Here is a 15175-nt window from a genome sequence, read left to right as displayed (position 1 = left end):
CTTCACCTTGTTGTCAAATTGATGGTTCTTGGAAAGCAACTAATGAGCATTCATGATTGGGCTGGTGGTGTTGCGTTGGTGAGGAGAGAACCTTGTTGTTGGGGACCAAGTGTCTAAGACGAAGCCCCTCCCCCTGCATTCAGAGTTAGAAACGTTGTTGTGGGCCATGGAGCGGATACGTGCTGAGTTACTCACTATGGTGCATTCCCCTGAATATTGGCTATCCTTCTTCAACTTGTTCGATAAGTTTAATTCATTGGAGTTTTTTCACTATTCTCCATCTCTTGGATCCCACATGCGACAAATTTGAAGGCGGATTGTCTTGCCCGTGCTTCGCATTCTCTTATCTCTGAAGTTTCTTTTGTAAACCCCTTTCCTCTGGCTTAGAAAACTAACCGAAGAAATTTCTTTTAATTTATTGTTTGGTTGAAAAAAAATAGATACACTTTTAGTTAAAGAAAATAGTTGTAGATGAGTTCAAAAATATTAAAATTTAATTTAATTTAACAACGAATATATATTTAATTCTTTTTGTAAGTAAAAACAATGTATAAAAGTAAAGAGAATAAGCTTTTAGTTATAGAAAATAGTTGTTTTTTTTGCTATAATACACTAATGTATATCCATTTACAAATCTATTGTCTATATTACCACTAAAATTTTATTTGTACATACAAATATATTTTACCGTTAAAATATACTCTTTAGTCTTAACTACTACCAACAAATTGTCTTTATGAACACATTAAATAAAATGTTATATGTCTTTTCACTTTAACATTTTTATAGTTATAAAAGCACATACGTTAATCTTACATACTCCTATCATATATGTTACAATGGCAGTCTTTTGAATAAATTATTTGATTGGTGAAAAAATATGAGACGATCTTTTTTTTTTCTTTAAGAAAGTTTTACTTATCAGTTTTTTTCGTTTTACTAATTATATTATATTGGGTGAACGTAGTCGCCCATGAAGAAAGAACATGATCGTAAACCAAATGTTGCTCACACGATCGACATTATCACAAACCACAACTCTTCGTCAATTTTGATGATTTTATCTATCAGATTTGTTTTTGTTTATCAAACCGTCACTAGTAAAAATGTGTCGCATAGCCACTTCGCTGTCACGGTCACTCCGTGGCAGTTTTCAAAATAATGACGAAACAATCACATAAAGTCACAAAAATAAAAAAAAACAGCAAAAACGTGACAAAAACGTGGTAAAACCGTAGTTAAAATAATCACGATATAGTCACATAAATGACTGACACTAAAATTACTACGAAAAATTAACGTTAAATTCATGACAACATAGTCATGAAGTAAAAACGTTAATAAAATAGTGACAATTTAAGCAAGCCCGTTTTTAGGGGTGACAAGTGGGCAAATACCTAAGGATCCAAAATGTTTTTTTTGTTAAAATTCTAAAGCTAAAAGGCCACAAAAAACCCAAAAACAAAAAATTTAGTCTAATAAAGGCCTACCAATTTTTTTTTGCCTACACCCAAACTTTCTTTTAAACGGGCCTGAAATTAGTTACGCAATTGTCGTGGCTTGAGGAGTAGTCAAATCAGATAATTGAAAAACAGAGCTTCCGTCATAGTACAAGTCTGATTTAGGTGGTGAAGCAGAGAATATATTTTATTTTGTTTTCCGTCATAGTACAAGTCGGATAGAAGAGAATGACTATCTTCGTGGCTGTGAGTTAGTCACAAAAGAAACCGTGGCTCTTCCATGGATAAATTAGAGTCCCTTTATAAATAAAAAATCGATTTCTCCAGAGACATAATTGTTTTTTTGTTTTTGGTTGAAGACATAATTGTTTCAGTTCGTTTTCTCCTCTTCTCTTATTTCTTTTGCTTTTTGATATCTCATTTTCTCTTTCTTCCTCACCCTATCAAATGTCTCATTATTTTCAAAGAAGAGAATGGATGGATCGACATATTGATCCAATAAGAAATCGTGTATCAGAAGAGTTTTTAGAGGGAATTGATGTTTTCTTGTATTTGCTTGTAATTAAACATCTTACAAAGAGTCAGACACTATGTTGTGTCCTTGTGCACGTTGTAAAAATTGAAAGCAGAGAGATGCAAAAACTGTATCTAGCCATCTTTTTCGAGTTGGATTTAAGGGAAACTACTATGTTTGGTCAAGCCATGGAGAATGTTACTATGATGCTGGTGAATCCTTGAGAGCAAATCATTTTGCCGGTGAAGAAGCAATGTGGGATGAACAGCACACAAATTTCACGATTGGTAATGATGAGTCTGCAAATATTAATGTGTCATAAGCCCATGTACAGGAGAATCTGATGGAAACAACCAACGAAGAGCCATATCATGATAGCGTTTTCCAAGCTTTTGAAGCAGCCAATAAACCTCTTTACGATGGGTGTGCTGAAGGAGTTTCTCAATTATATCTTGCTTCACGTATGATGAAAGCAAAAAAGCGATTACAATATGGTAGAAGCATGTGTGGATGAGCTGTCACAGACAATCAAAGATGTTTTGCCCAAGCCAAATTCAGCTCCTGCATCATATTACGAGACAAAGAAATTGACAAGGGAACTTGGGCTGCCTGTTGAAAAAATTGATGTTTGTGAGGATAACTGCATGCTCTTATGGAAGGAGGATCGATCACTTCTATGTTGTCGGTTTTGTGGTAAAGATAGATACCATCCAAACAATGGAAAAGGAAAAAATCGACCAAAACCGAGGATATTTTATATGCCAATAACAGAGCGGTTAAAGCAGCTATACCAATTAGAGACAACCTCATCTCAAATGTGATGGCACGCTGAGCATTTATCTCCTGAAGGAGAAATGCATCACCCATCAGATGGAGCAGCATGGAAGCATTTTAATCAGGTATATCCTCATTTTGCAGCTGAAAGTCGCAATATATATCTTGGTTTGTCAACAGATGGATTTAACCCAATTGGTATGAATGGTGAAGCACATTCAGTTTGGCCTGTGATTGTAACTCCTTATAATTTGCCCCCTGGCATGTGTATGAAAAGGGAATATTTCTTCTTGTCGATATTAGTTCCTGGGCCAAAACATCCAAAGAAAAGTCTAGACATCTATCTTCAGCCATTGATTGAAGAGTTGAAGAGTTCGTGGAGTGATGGTGTTGAAACGTACGATATATCACAAAAACAAAAGTTTACGATGAGAGTTGCATTGATGTGGACAATCAGTGATTTTCCAGCATATGGCATGGTCTCTGGTTGGATGACCCATGGCCGTTTAGCATGTCCATACTGTCTCGACGAGACACAATCGTTTTGGTTACAAAATGGAAGGAAGCATAGTTGGTCCGATTGCCATAGAAAGTTTTTGCAGAAAGATCATCCTTATAGACGAAATGTGCAAGCGTTTAGAAGAGGAAAAACAGTTACATAAGATCCTCCACCATGGTTGAATGAAGAAGAGGTTCTATACGAAAGAATAGATAACATTGTTGGGTTATCAAAAACAGTTGATTGTGGAGGAAATGGACATGAGAAGCCTGCTCGAACTGTAAATGAATATAAGGTTCATCATAATTGGGTCAAAAAGAGTATATTTTGGGAGTTGCCGTACTGGGAGAATCTTCTTCTTCGACACAACCTTGATTTCATGCATGTTGAGAAAAATTTCTTTGATAATCTCATCAACACAGTATTAAATGTTCCAGGAAAGACCAAAGACAACATAAAATCAAGGTTGGATCTCTTAGCATTGTGTAGAAGATCGAGTCTTCATATACAACAAGATGGAATGATGCCTGTGCCAAACTTTAGGCTATCAAACGAAAGTAAACGAGAATTCCTTCTATGGTTAAAAAATTATATAAGATTTCCAGATGGGTATGCATCGAAGTTTGGTCGTTGTGTTGATATAAATCAATGGAAGTTATCAGGTCTCAAAAGTCATGATTGTCACGTTATCATGCAACGACTTCTCCCATTTGCGTTTTTGGAACTTCTTCCCAAAAATGTTCACACGGCAATTTCAGGTAATATATTAGATGTTATTTATGTACTTTAACTTGATAAAAGACTAATTTCAGCGATTATATATGTGTAGATATTGCACTCTTCTTTCGAGATATATCAGCAAAGATTTAACGAAATGAAGATGTTACTCTTTTGAAAGCAAATATCGCGGTGAAGCTTTGTAACTTGGAGAAAATATTTCCTCCATTGTTCTTTGATGTTATGGAACACCTTCCGGTACACCTTCCAGATGAAGCTGCTTTAGGTGGTCCAGTTCAATATAGGTGGATGTATCCATTTGAGAGATACATGTATCATCTAAAAAAGAAAGTCAAGAACAAGGCACACATTGCAGGTTCGATAGGAGCACAATGTCTGAACGAAGAGATTTCAAATGCATCAGCAAATTACTTTGGACATCCAGAAGTTAAAGATGAACCAATAGGTCCTGGAGATATTCATTTTACATATGATGATCCAGATGTGCTGAGCTTGTTTTGTCATGAAGGTCGAGTTGGTGGGAAAGCAACAAATAAATGGTTAACAGATGATGACTACACCGTACTCCAAACGTTTATGTTGCTTAGTTGTGACAAATTTGAGGATAACATATTTAATTTCAGAACTAAAACTTTTTTTCTTTCAAAAACAGGGTGTTTGAAGAGCATATGGCAGAGCGTAACCCGGAAATTACTTGTAACAAACTGCATATAGCAAAAGACCAACACTTTGCACAATGGGTTAAAAACTACGTGAGTTCTATAAAAAAACTCAGGTTGTTACTCTATAAAAAAATTGCAGGTTCATTGAAAATATCAACTATGGTATTCAATTTTGCAGATTAACAATGCAACCGAGTCATATGAATTTCCCTTGTGGATGTTAGATTTCGTACAAGGTCCAAGACGTAGTTATTCATCATGGCCTATATATTTCTCAAGAGGATATTGTTTCCACACACATAACCATGGACAAGATAAGAAAACTCAACATTATGGCGTTTGTGTTCGTGGAACGACCGACATGGATTATTACGGGCTAATAGAGGAGATCATGATGATAAAATACCATGGTGTTGTTAGATTGAAGGCTATGAAATTCAAATGCAGGTGGTTTGATACAACAGAAGGTCAGGGAATGCGTAAACATCCAGCAGGCATTATTGGTGTTTCACCATGCAGAAAATACCATAAATATGATCCAATTGTATTAGCTGGTAACTGTGATCAGGTATGTTTTATTACTTATCCACGTGTGCATCATAACTCTGCAACTGATTGGTGGGTTTGTACGAAATTTATGCCTCGAGAGAGATGTGAAACATCTGAAATTGCTCTAATTGCATTACAAGATGATACACATAATCATGTGGTAGCACCAAGTTCAATGATGCGAGTTGAAACACATGTCGTTGAAGATGCTTCAAACTATGATACGTTGCCGGTGTCTCCTCCTAATGATGAATACGTATCAGAAGACGAATTAGAAGATTTGTGTGATGATTCTGATTCTGATACTGATTCTGATGCTGATTATGGTTCTAGATAAGTTTAGTTCAATTCTAGTGTTTGGAAGTCAATTCTCTGTTTGGTTCTCTGTTTGGACAGTAATATTCAGTTGTATAATCAATGCTCTGTTTTGTTTTATCCTGCAGTTTTTTTGGTTAAGATGGTGATATTGGTTTTGTCATGTCATGGAGCAGAGACAACACATTTATTAATCGTGTTGTTTATCACCTCTGCATAAATCTATGGGGATAAGCGGTTACTCAACTAGGTTTCTTTCACATGTAAATTTGTATTCATTATATATTCTAACTCAATATAGTGATTAAGAACACATGTTAATTATCGTGTTTTTCTAAAACGAATAGGAAGATTCTTGTGCTTTGAGCTCAGCCATGTAGACATTATGATTTTCAAAAATCTGGAAGTTTCGATGATGAGGAAGTAAGTACCAAAGTTCCTTTTTGTTTCTTTGATTATTTCACTATGTTTTCCTGTGTTTTCGTTATTTTACTGCACTGCTTGGAAGATTTGTATAAAATAGTGTAGTTAATAATATAGCTAAAGGTTCTGTTAGATTCTAGTAGAACACATGTTTATCATATATAAGAACACATGTTTTTCTATAAGAACACACGTTTTTCTATATGTTATCGTATTTTGGTAAGTTTTACCAAATTATTAAAATTGAATTGGATCAGCGAAAAAACCAAATTATTTGGTTTTTCCGGGTCTCAAAAGATTAATCACCAAAAAAAAATTGGTTTCCCGGGTTAATGGTGAAAGAATAACTTTTACACCAAAATTATTTTGGTTTCCCGGGTTAATGGTGTATTACTTTTACACCAAAATTAATTTTGGTTTGCTGGTTAAGGTTAAAAGCAAAGAAAACTCTCGCCATTTTATCTTTGCCTCCATTCCTTTACATTAACACTTAGAAAAAAAATATCTCGCTCTCAAATCTCTTCCTCAACAAAACTTTTTTCAGAAACAAACGTTTTCTCTAATTCGAATCGGGATGACTTCCTCCGGTCAAGCCTTTGACTGTCGTCGCCCACGGCCTTCTGACTTGAATCTGCCGGGTAAATCTTATTCTTCTCTTTGTCGATATGAGTTTCTTCCCTTTCAATGTATAAACGTTTAGGTTTTTTGGTCTGTTTTGTGAGTTCATTTATGTGTTCTGCAAGGTCTTCACCTTTAGGTTCTCCCATTCCTCCAGGTCCTTCCATGCCTCCAGGAGCTATTGGATCTACAAGCGCAACATCTTCAGCTGGGAACAACTACGCTCGTAGAACCGAAGACGCATTACTACGTGCTGCCTCAAGAGAAGGCCAACCACATCTCCATCCAAGGAAAATCAATGGCGCTTTATGGTAAGTTAATTAGCAAAATTCTATGAATGTCTATAGCATGAATCTATAATCTTCTTTGTCTCTGATTCTTATTTTTCTTCTGCCAGGTTTGGTATAGACCCCTGTGTCCACAAATTCATCCGGACAACTTGGCAAGGAAACTGCATGGGACCATGGTCAAGCTGGAAATTTGTTCCTCAAGAGAGGAAAACTAACTGGTGGCAAACTTTTGTGGTAAGTGTTTAGATTTTCTACTACTATTTTTTACTCTACATAGCTAAGTTTACTTACTCACAAATACTAATGTTTCTTTTAATGTTGTAGCAAAACTTTTATTGGGAGTCTCGATTTCATAACCTGGTCTACTTCCTCTGGAAACTGCATATGCAGACTACAATCTGTCAACGCATCAGCAAGAAGAAGAGGGAAGGTAAGAAACCTAAGTACATCGATGATGAGGATTGGACTGAACTGCTGGAGCAATGGGCAACATAGGAAGAAATTCAGAGGAGCCAGTCAGCTGCTAATTCCCGTACATCAGATCCTGATGGCAAGGGGATGCACAAGCATTGTGCAGGTCCTCAAAACTTTTTAAAGATTGAGTATGATATGATAATGATAAACTGTTAAACCTCTCTTTTATGTTTCTATCTTAGTATAATCTGTAATAAACATCTGTTTTTTTTCTTTTATTTTGTAGATGGTTGCTTCTGGTCTTGATCAACCACCACCTTTCATGGATCTTGTGCGGAAGACTCACACTCGTAAAGATGGAACTTTCATTGATGAACGAGCTAAGTCCCTTGTACTTGATGTAGAGGAAGCTGTTACATTGATGATGAGTGATGATGGATCTCCGACTTCTGTCAACCAAACTGACCCAAGTGTTGCTACTCCTACCCACATTCTGCTAAACCAAGAATATCTCAAGGTACTCTTGAAATAACTTTCACTTTTGTATTACATGTATGATGTTTTCTATGATGTCTGCACTTTTCATTCTGAATCCATAAGAGAATGTTAATTGTTTTGATTTAGTTTTTGTTGTGACTCGATGTTTTTGACTTCTGGTCTGAATGTTTATCTTTGATTGTTGGTTGATACTCATTTGGTTTTATATCCATTCACAGCGGGGTAAGTCTAGCAAAGGACGCATTTATGGAATAGGCAGTGTTCAATATCGGGATTTCGATCCTTCTGAGACTGTCCCAGCTTCTCTTCAACGCAATCTAGACATAGACTTGCGTATCTCTGGTTTGGAAAAGAACTCTGAAACTGTCAACACCAATGTTGAAACGCTCAAGGCTGACATGAAGACACTGAAAGATGATATGGTTGCCTTGAAGAGTGAGTTTAAGGACGAGATGGCTGCAACACGAGCTTCACTAAATGTGATTCTACAGGCTCTTGGGGTGAATTCTCCTACTCTCCAACAGGTTAATCATACTCAACCTTCTGTTCCTGCTGCAACACCTAGTAATCCCACTGCCATGAATGCCACAATGCCTAATACTGCCTCGACCTCGACTCCACCTTTGACGTCAGCTCAACAAGCTGACTTTGAACAATGGTGTGCTACTCATGACCAAAACTTTACAAGCAATTAGATAAGTGGTGTGCTTGATTGTTTATCTTTTACTTTTAGCTTTGCAAAATATTTGCATCTTTTGTAAGACTTAATCGGCTTTTGTACGTTTTTTGGTATCTCTTGGATCTTTTTGTAAAACTTTGGAAATCTATGGTATTGTATTTTAAATTTTATATTTCATGTTTTCAGTTTTTATAATTTCTATTTCACGTCTCAGATTTATAAATTTAGGGTAAATGTTTCAATTTTTTATTGAATCTGCAATCCACGATTAGTCACATAAATATTTGTGACATAGTAATTTTGTCACAATGGCCATGTCACGATGGTTCGTGGTTAACAAATGCCACTGTTTAGACACAAGTTCTTTGTGTCTACTTTAGTCACTGAATAGACATGAACAAAATCGTGGCTAACTGACCACGAAAATATGCCTGACCATTTCGTGGCAATTGCTCTCACGAAATATGCGTGCCAAAATCGTGGCTAACATACCACGGAAATCTGCCTGGCTATTCCGTGGCAAATATTGTCACGAAACACGCATGCCAAAATCATGGCTATAATGTCACGAAAAGCCACGAAATATTTTAGTCCACGATCATATAGACACGATCTTTTTCCGTATCATGAAAATCTGTTCTTATTCACGGAATATTCCATGGCTATAGACTCTGTTTTTACTAGTGCATAGATTCCGTGAATGTAATAATCGATCCGAACTTAGAATCTTAACCTTTGATTATTTAAAAGATAGCGTAGACTAAACACACAATGAAGAATCATATATAAGGCCATATTTGTTGTATAAGGAATAATGCTAGACATTTGGTGCTAATAAAGTTTTAATAAGCGCAACCAAACTATACATTGAACACAATAAGCGTGGGACGAACTAGTCAAAATATTGTCAAATAAAAATCAACAATATTTTTCCTACGGCGATGTTCCCATAACCACTTAACTTTATATTTTGTAACATCAGGAGAATCTTATAAACTAATTGACCCGTTGTGTTAAATAAAATTAAACACATAATACATAAATATATATTTTTAAGAAACATAAATAAATTTTTCGTTTGTCACATTAATACTATGAACCAAAGATTTATCATAGCTAAAAGAATCATCAATCGACGGGTATGTTTTGTTCTGCTAATTAATCGGGTCGATACAATTCAGGCAAAGAATATGAGAACATATTAAAAAAGAATGAAGGTTGCAATAAAAGAATCTGACTACTTTCCAAACAAGCAACTTAGCACGTCCTCTAATGTATTTGAAAGTGCCACACACGAACCCAAGTTGAGAAGATAATATAACATTTAGACACGAAAAAAAACTATATAAAGGTGTTCATTTTCAAGTATACATCATAACCAAAACAAACACATAAAACGAGCAGTAATGGGTGTGAAGAGATCCTCAAGAACGATGGGTTTAGGGCATTGCATGGTCTATGTTGTGGTCCTCAGTGCCATTGCGGCTACAGTAACATCATACCCTTACTCATCCACCCAAACACCACAATACAATTCTCCAACCCATGAACACAAATCACCTAATCCACCTAAAAAATATTCCCCATACTACTCAGCATCACCACCACCGTCACCACAATATAGAAGACAAGGTCCTAAGTACACGCCACATCCAAAACCTTATGTTTCCAGCTCCCCACCACCATCTTACTATTCTCCTTCTCCTAAGATCACTTACAAATCATCACCTCCATCATACGTTTATAGCTCTCCACCCCCTCCACCTTATTACTCTCCTTCCCCAAAGATTGACTACAAATCCCCACCCCTTCCATACGTCTACAACTCACCACCTCCGCCATACTACACTCCTTCTCCAAAGGTACACTATAAATCCCCACCGTCGTCATACGTCTACAGCTCACCACCTCCGCCATACTACAATCCTTCTCCAAAAGTAGACTACAAATCCCCACCGCCGCCATATGTCTACAACTCACCTCCTCCGGCATACTACTCTCCTTCCCCAAAGATTGACTACAAATCCCCACCTCTTCCATACGTCTACAACTCACCACCTCCGCCATACTACACTCCTTCTCCAAAGGTACATTATAAATCCCCACCGCCGCCATACATCTACCGCTCACCACCTCCGCCATACTACAATCTTTCTCCAAAAGTAGACTACAAATCCCCACCGCCGCCATACGTCTACAACTCACCTCCCCCGGCATACTACTCTCTTTCTCCAAAGGTTGACTACAAATCCCCACCCCCGCCATACGTCTACAGCTCACCACCTCCGGCATACTACTCTCCTTTCCCAAAGGTTGACTACAAATCCCCGCTCCCGCCATACGTCTACAGCTCACCACCTCCGCCATACTACTCTCTTTCCCCAAAGGTTGACTACAAATCCCCGCCCCCGCCATACGTCTACAGCTCACCACCTCCGCCATACTACTCTCCTTCCCCAAAGGTTGACTACAAATCCCTGCCTCCGCCATACGTCTACAGCTCACCACCTCCGTCATACTACTCTCCTTCCCCAAAGGTTGACTACAAATCCCCGCTCCCGCCATATGTCTACAGCTCACCACCTCCACCATACTACTCTTCTTCTCCAAAGGTTGACTACAAATCCCCGCCCCGCCATACGTCTACAGCTCACCACCTCCGCCATACTACTCTTCTTCCCCAAAGGTTGATTACAAATCCCCGCCCCCGCCGTACGTCTACAGCTCACCACCTCCGCCATACTACTCTCCTTCTCCAAAGGTAGACTACAAATCCCCGCCCCCGCCATACGTCTACAGCTCACCACCTCCGCTATACTATTCTCCTTCTCAAAAGGTTGACTACAAATCCCCACCCCCACCATACGTCTATAGGTCACTACCTCCGCCATACTACTCTCCTTCTCCAAAGGTTGACTACAAATCTCCACCACCGCCATACATTTATAGCTCACCACCTCCACCATACTACTCTCCCTCTCCAAAAGTGACATATAAATCTCCTCCACCCCCATACGCCTACAAGACACCCTACTATTGATTTTGATTTTGAATTGTTTCATTAACAAGAAACATGATTGAAGTAATTTTTTTTCATGATTTGTTTTCTTCGAGTCTTCTTATTTTGTTCCTATGTTCAACTATCTCTTGTTAAACTTTTTATTTTATTAATAAAAAAAAATTCTTTCTAAATGTACTTTTTGTATGTTATTTGTTCGAATTAGTGTTAAAATCTCTAATACATCCATTTTACTATCTAATGGATTAAAAATATTTGGGCTAGGTTATGGATGTGTTGGTTTGTTAAAACCATTAATTATTTGTTTGTATATATGAAATTTCTTTAGTTATTTTTCTTGAAGAAAATATTTTTCTTTAATAAAAATAAAATTGAAACTTATACCAGTCCATATACAAATAATGGCATATTTCTTACTACTATTCGCGAAATATGCAAATATCTTTTTTTTAATTTTTTTTCAACTAAATTATTTTTGTCAACTTTTCCAACTAGATTTATATTGTTATTATGTTACTATGTTCAATTGTTAATCAACCATTTTAAATTAAAATTGGTAAATAAAAAGGTAGAAAAGGATAAGAAGAATTTCTTTTCAATTAATCTCTAGACACCTTCACACACATAGAGCTGACACGTTTTTTTGTTTTTGTCCGTTTTCACGTGTTACGTTACTCCTTGATTGGTGGTAAATGGACGACGAATGATAATAAATATATCTTCGTCCTTCATATTTTGTTGGGAATATCCTGGAATCAGTTGTACTTTTTTTTAATCTAATTAAAATTTTAATGTCGAGATGTAGAGATACATATGTATGTTGTTGAGGTGGGATTAGAGGAATAATGTTATAAACTTATAATCCAATTTGAAGTTGGGTTTACTAAAAGGTCAACGGTTTCCTAAACAGTTAAACCTAATTGGACTTTGGTTTGCATAAACCCACGGTTCGAAAAAACGTTTTAGGCGTCCGCCTAGACGGGGCAAAGCTATAGCGCCGCCTAGATGACCGCTTTGACCGCTTAAAATTATAGTATCATTATTTTAATGTATTTTTAAAATTTTAATTGCACAAATTTAAAATTTATAAAGTTTATTACTATAAACATAATTATAAATGTTTAATATATTGTTTAAAATGGATTGAAATAATGTTTTTGTCTATTATTTTGTTTTTAATATTTTTATTATTCTTATACATATTTTGTATAATTATGCATATAATATCAGATATATATTAATTTATAGTGTAAACGCCTAAACCGCCTAGATTTTGATTAGGCGTTATAGGCTCTAGGCGTTGGATCACCCTCTAGTTAACGCCTACCGCTTTCTTAAACATTGCATAAACCTAATGTGATATATAACCGCAACAAATCGTGAGAAGTACATCAGTCACTTCAAGTTTCTAAAAACGTATAAAACAATAAATGTGAGATAGTCAGCTACACAAGTACACAACTACTTGAAAAAGCAACTAACTTGTGTAATCATTTGATCACGTTTGTTATAAAAGTTGGCGTCGAACCAGCCTATATCCTCTGCGTCTTCTCAGTCTCTCACTCACAGACAGTAACCAGAATCACTCGTTTCACATCCAATGAATCCAATCGAACCTCAGCCACTCGGACTCCGCCACGTGGTGGCAATGCCTTGGCCAGGAAGAGGCCACATCAACCCAATGTTAAACCTTTGCAAACGTCTCGTCCGGCGAGACCCGAACCTCATCGTCACAGTCGTCGTCACAGAAGAATGGCTCGGGTTCATTGGATCCGACCCGAAACCTAACCGGATCCACTTCGCCACTCTCCCAAATCTCATCCCTTCGGAACTCGTCCGGGCCAACGACTTCATCGGCTTCGTCGACGCCGTCCTCACCAAATTAGAGAAGCCCTTCGAGCGGCTTCTTGACCGTCTCAGCTCTCCACCTCCTAACGCAATCATCGCCGACACTTACATCATTTGGGCAGTTCGTGTCGGCGCAAAAAGGAATATTCCGGTGGCTTCTTTCTGGACCACGTCTGCCACGATTCTCTCTCTCTTCATTCACTCAGATCTTCTCGCAACTCACGGCCATTTCCCAGTAGAACCATCAGGTATATATACTCTGTTTCAGATAGCAAAGTTCACATTTTTGTTTCAGGTATACTCTGTTTCTGATATACTCTGTTTCAGATAGCAAAGTTCACATTTCTGTTAGATAGAAATCGTAAAGTTCAATCCCTTTTACTCTGTTTGTTTGTAGAATCAAAACTTGACGAGATCGTTGATTACATCCCGGGTTTGTCTCCGACGCGAGTCCGTGATTTGCAGATCTCTCAAGGCTATTGTCATGAGGTCTTCAATGCATTCAAAAAGTCTTTCAGTGAGCTATCCAAAGCTAAGTACCTTCTCTTCCCTTCTGCATATGAGCTCGAACCAAAAGCCATCGACTTTTTCACTTCCAAGTTTGATTTCCCTGTTTACGCCACTGGTCCGTTAATACCCTTTGAAGAACTATCCGTGGGAAATGATGGCAACGAACCCGATTACATCCAATGGCTTGACGAGCAACCAGAAAGCTCTGTGCTTTATATATCTCAAGGGAGTTTTCTTTCGGTCTCTGAAGCTCAGATGGAGGAGATAGTGGTAGGTGTGAGAGAGATTGGAGTCCGGTTTCTTTGGGTGGCTCGTGGGGGTGAGTTGAAGCTTAAAGAGGCTCTTAAAGGTAGCTCGGGTGTTGTGGTGAGCTGGTGCCATCAGCTGCGTGTCCTTTGTCACAAAGCTGTAGGCGGGTTTTGGACGCATTGCGGGTTTAACTCGACATTGGAAGGGATATATTCGGGAGTACCGATGCTTGCGTTTCCCGTTTTTTGGGATCAATTTCTGAATGCGAAGATGATTGTTGACGAGTGGATGGTCGGAATGAGGATCGAGAGGAAGAAGAAGACAGAGCTGTTGATAGTGAGTGATGAGATCAAGGGACTGGTAATAAGGTTTATGGATGGAGAGAGTGAAGATGGGAAAGAGATGAGAAAAAGGGTTTGTGATCTCAGTGAGATATGTCGAGGTTCTGTTGCAGAAAGTGGTTCTTCTGATGCTGACATCCACGCTTTCATTAAAGATATTACCAAGATCGTTTGAGTTCTATTGTTGAAGATTAGGGGCTATTAGTATTTGTTTGAGTTTGTTAAAGATTCAAATTTAAGATTGTTTGTAGAACTCTTATTTGTAAGTTTATTTCTTAGACTCTTTGGTAGAAACTGAACTGTGAGGAGACATATATGGTTTGCCATCTTGCTTAGACGTCAACATGCATTGTTTACATTCAAGTTTAATTTAAATTGATCATTCAGTTTATGCATTTTTCTTTTCTGTTTTAATATCAGTGTTCCTTAGTTACACGATAAGTTGTCGTAAATTTAACACCCAAATATATTGACGTTGTGGAGTTTTTGATGATTTACCTAGGTTTCTTAGAAGGGTGATATAAATTTGTACCATCAACGATAATAAAATCTGTAACCTTCATAATGTCATAATTAGTTCTCTCTATTGGCATAGGGGAAAAAAACAGAATAGTCCCTATAAGCCTAAAATTTATTTGTGTGGCACACAATAAAACATAAAAAGCATAGATAATTAAATTCCCTTGTAGAAATATCTAAGACACCAATAAATTAATAGTAACTTAACCTTGTACTGAAATCATCTAGGATAACAATGTTAGCATTTTATAGTTGG

General features: G+C 37.4%; 3 protein-coding genes and 2 pseudogenes across 4 annotated transcripts; all 5 read left to right on the top strand.

Moving 5' to 3' along the window:
• The first annotated feature begins 1618 nt into the window (after positions 1-1618).
• On the top strand, positions 1619-5757 carry LOC109125583 (uncharacterized). The gene is made up of 5 exons (XM_087460011.1): positions 1619-4005; positions 4077-4524; positions 4638-4737; positions 4826-5215; positions 5337-5757. Exons 2-5 carry the CDS (start codon positions 4208-4210, stop codon positions 5358-5360), a joined length of 831 nt encoding a protein of 276 aa, XP_087316137.1. The 5' UTR covers positions 1619-4005; positions 4077-4207; the 3' UTR covers positions 5361-5757.
• On the top strand, positions 1908-3410 carry LOC147940931 (uncharacterized; annotated as a pseudogene).
• Positions 4916-8598, top strand: LOC147940930 (uncharacterized). Of its 2 annotated transcripts, none has more exons than XM_087460009.1 (7): positions 4916-5934; positions 6479-6572; positions 6710-6863; positions 6950-7076; positions 7167-7419; positions 7543-7773; positions 7973-8598. In XM_087460009.1, exons 5-7 carry the CDS (start codon positions 7294-7296, stop codon positions 8447-8449), a joined length of 834 nt encoding a protein of 277 aa, XP_087316135.1. In that variant the 5' UTR covers positions 4916-5934; positions 6479-6572; positions 6710-6863; positions 6950-7076; positions 7167-7293; the 3' UTR covers positions 8450-8598. The 2 variants fall into 2 exon arrangements, with proteins under 2 accessions (XP_087316135.1, XP_087316134.1); XM_087460008.1 differs by having other exon boundaries at positions 5859-5934; positions 6657-6863.
• A 1218-nt stretch (positions 8599-9816) lies between these two features.
• LOC104700475 (uncharacterized) lies at positions 9817-11625 on the top strand (annotated as a pseudogene).
• A 1172-nt stretch (positions 11626-12797) lies between these two features.
• Positions 12798-14795, top strand: LOC104700474 (UDP-glycosyltransferase 87A1-like). The gene is made up of 2 exons (XM_010415997.3): positions 12798-13548; positions 13698-14795. Exons 1-2 carry the CDS (start codon positions 13053-13055, stop codon positions 14573-14575), a joined length of 1374 nt encoding a protein of 457 aa, XP_010414299.2. The 5' UTR covers positions 12798-13052; the 3' UTR covers positions 14576-14795.
• Positions 14796-15175: the final 380 nt, after the last annotated feature.

The sequence above is a fragment of the Camelina sativa genome, chromosome 7 (assembly GCF_030686135.1).
Source record: "Camelina sativa cultivar CO46 ecotype springtype chromosome 7, ASM3068613v1".
NCBI classification, from domain to species: domain Eukaryota; kingdom Viridiplantae; phylum Streptophyta; class Magnoliopsida; order Brassicales; family Brassicaceae; genus Camelina; species Camelina sativa.
The sequence above is the reverse complement of the archived record's forward strand: the minus strand, read 5'-3'. Positions and strand labels throughout refer to the sequence as shown.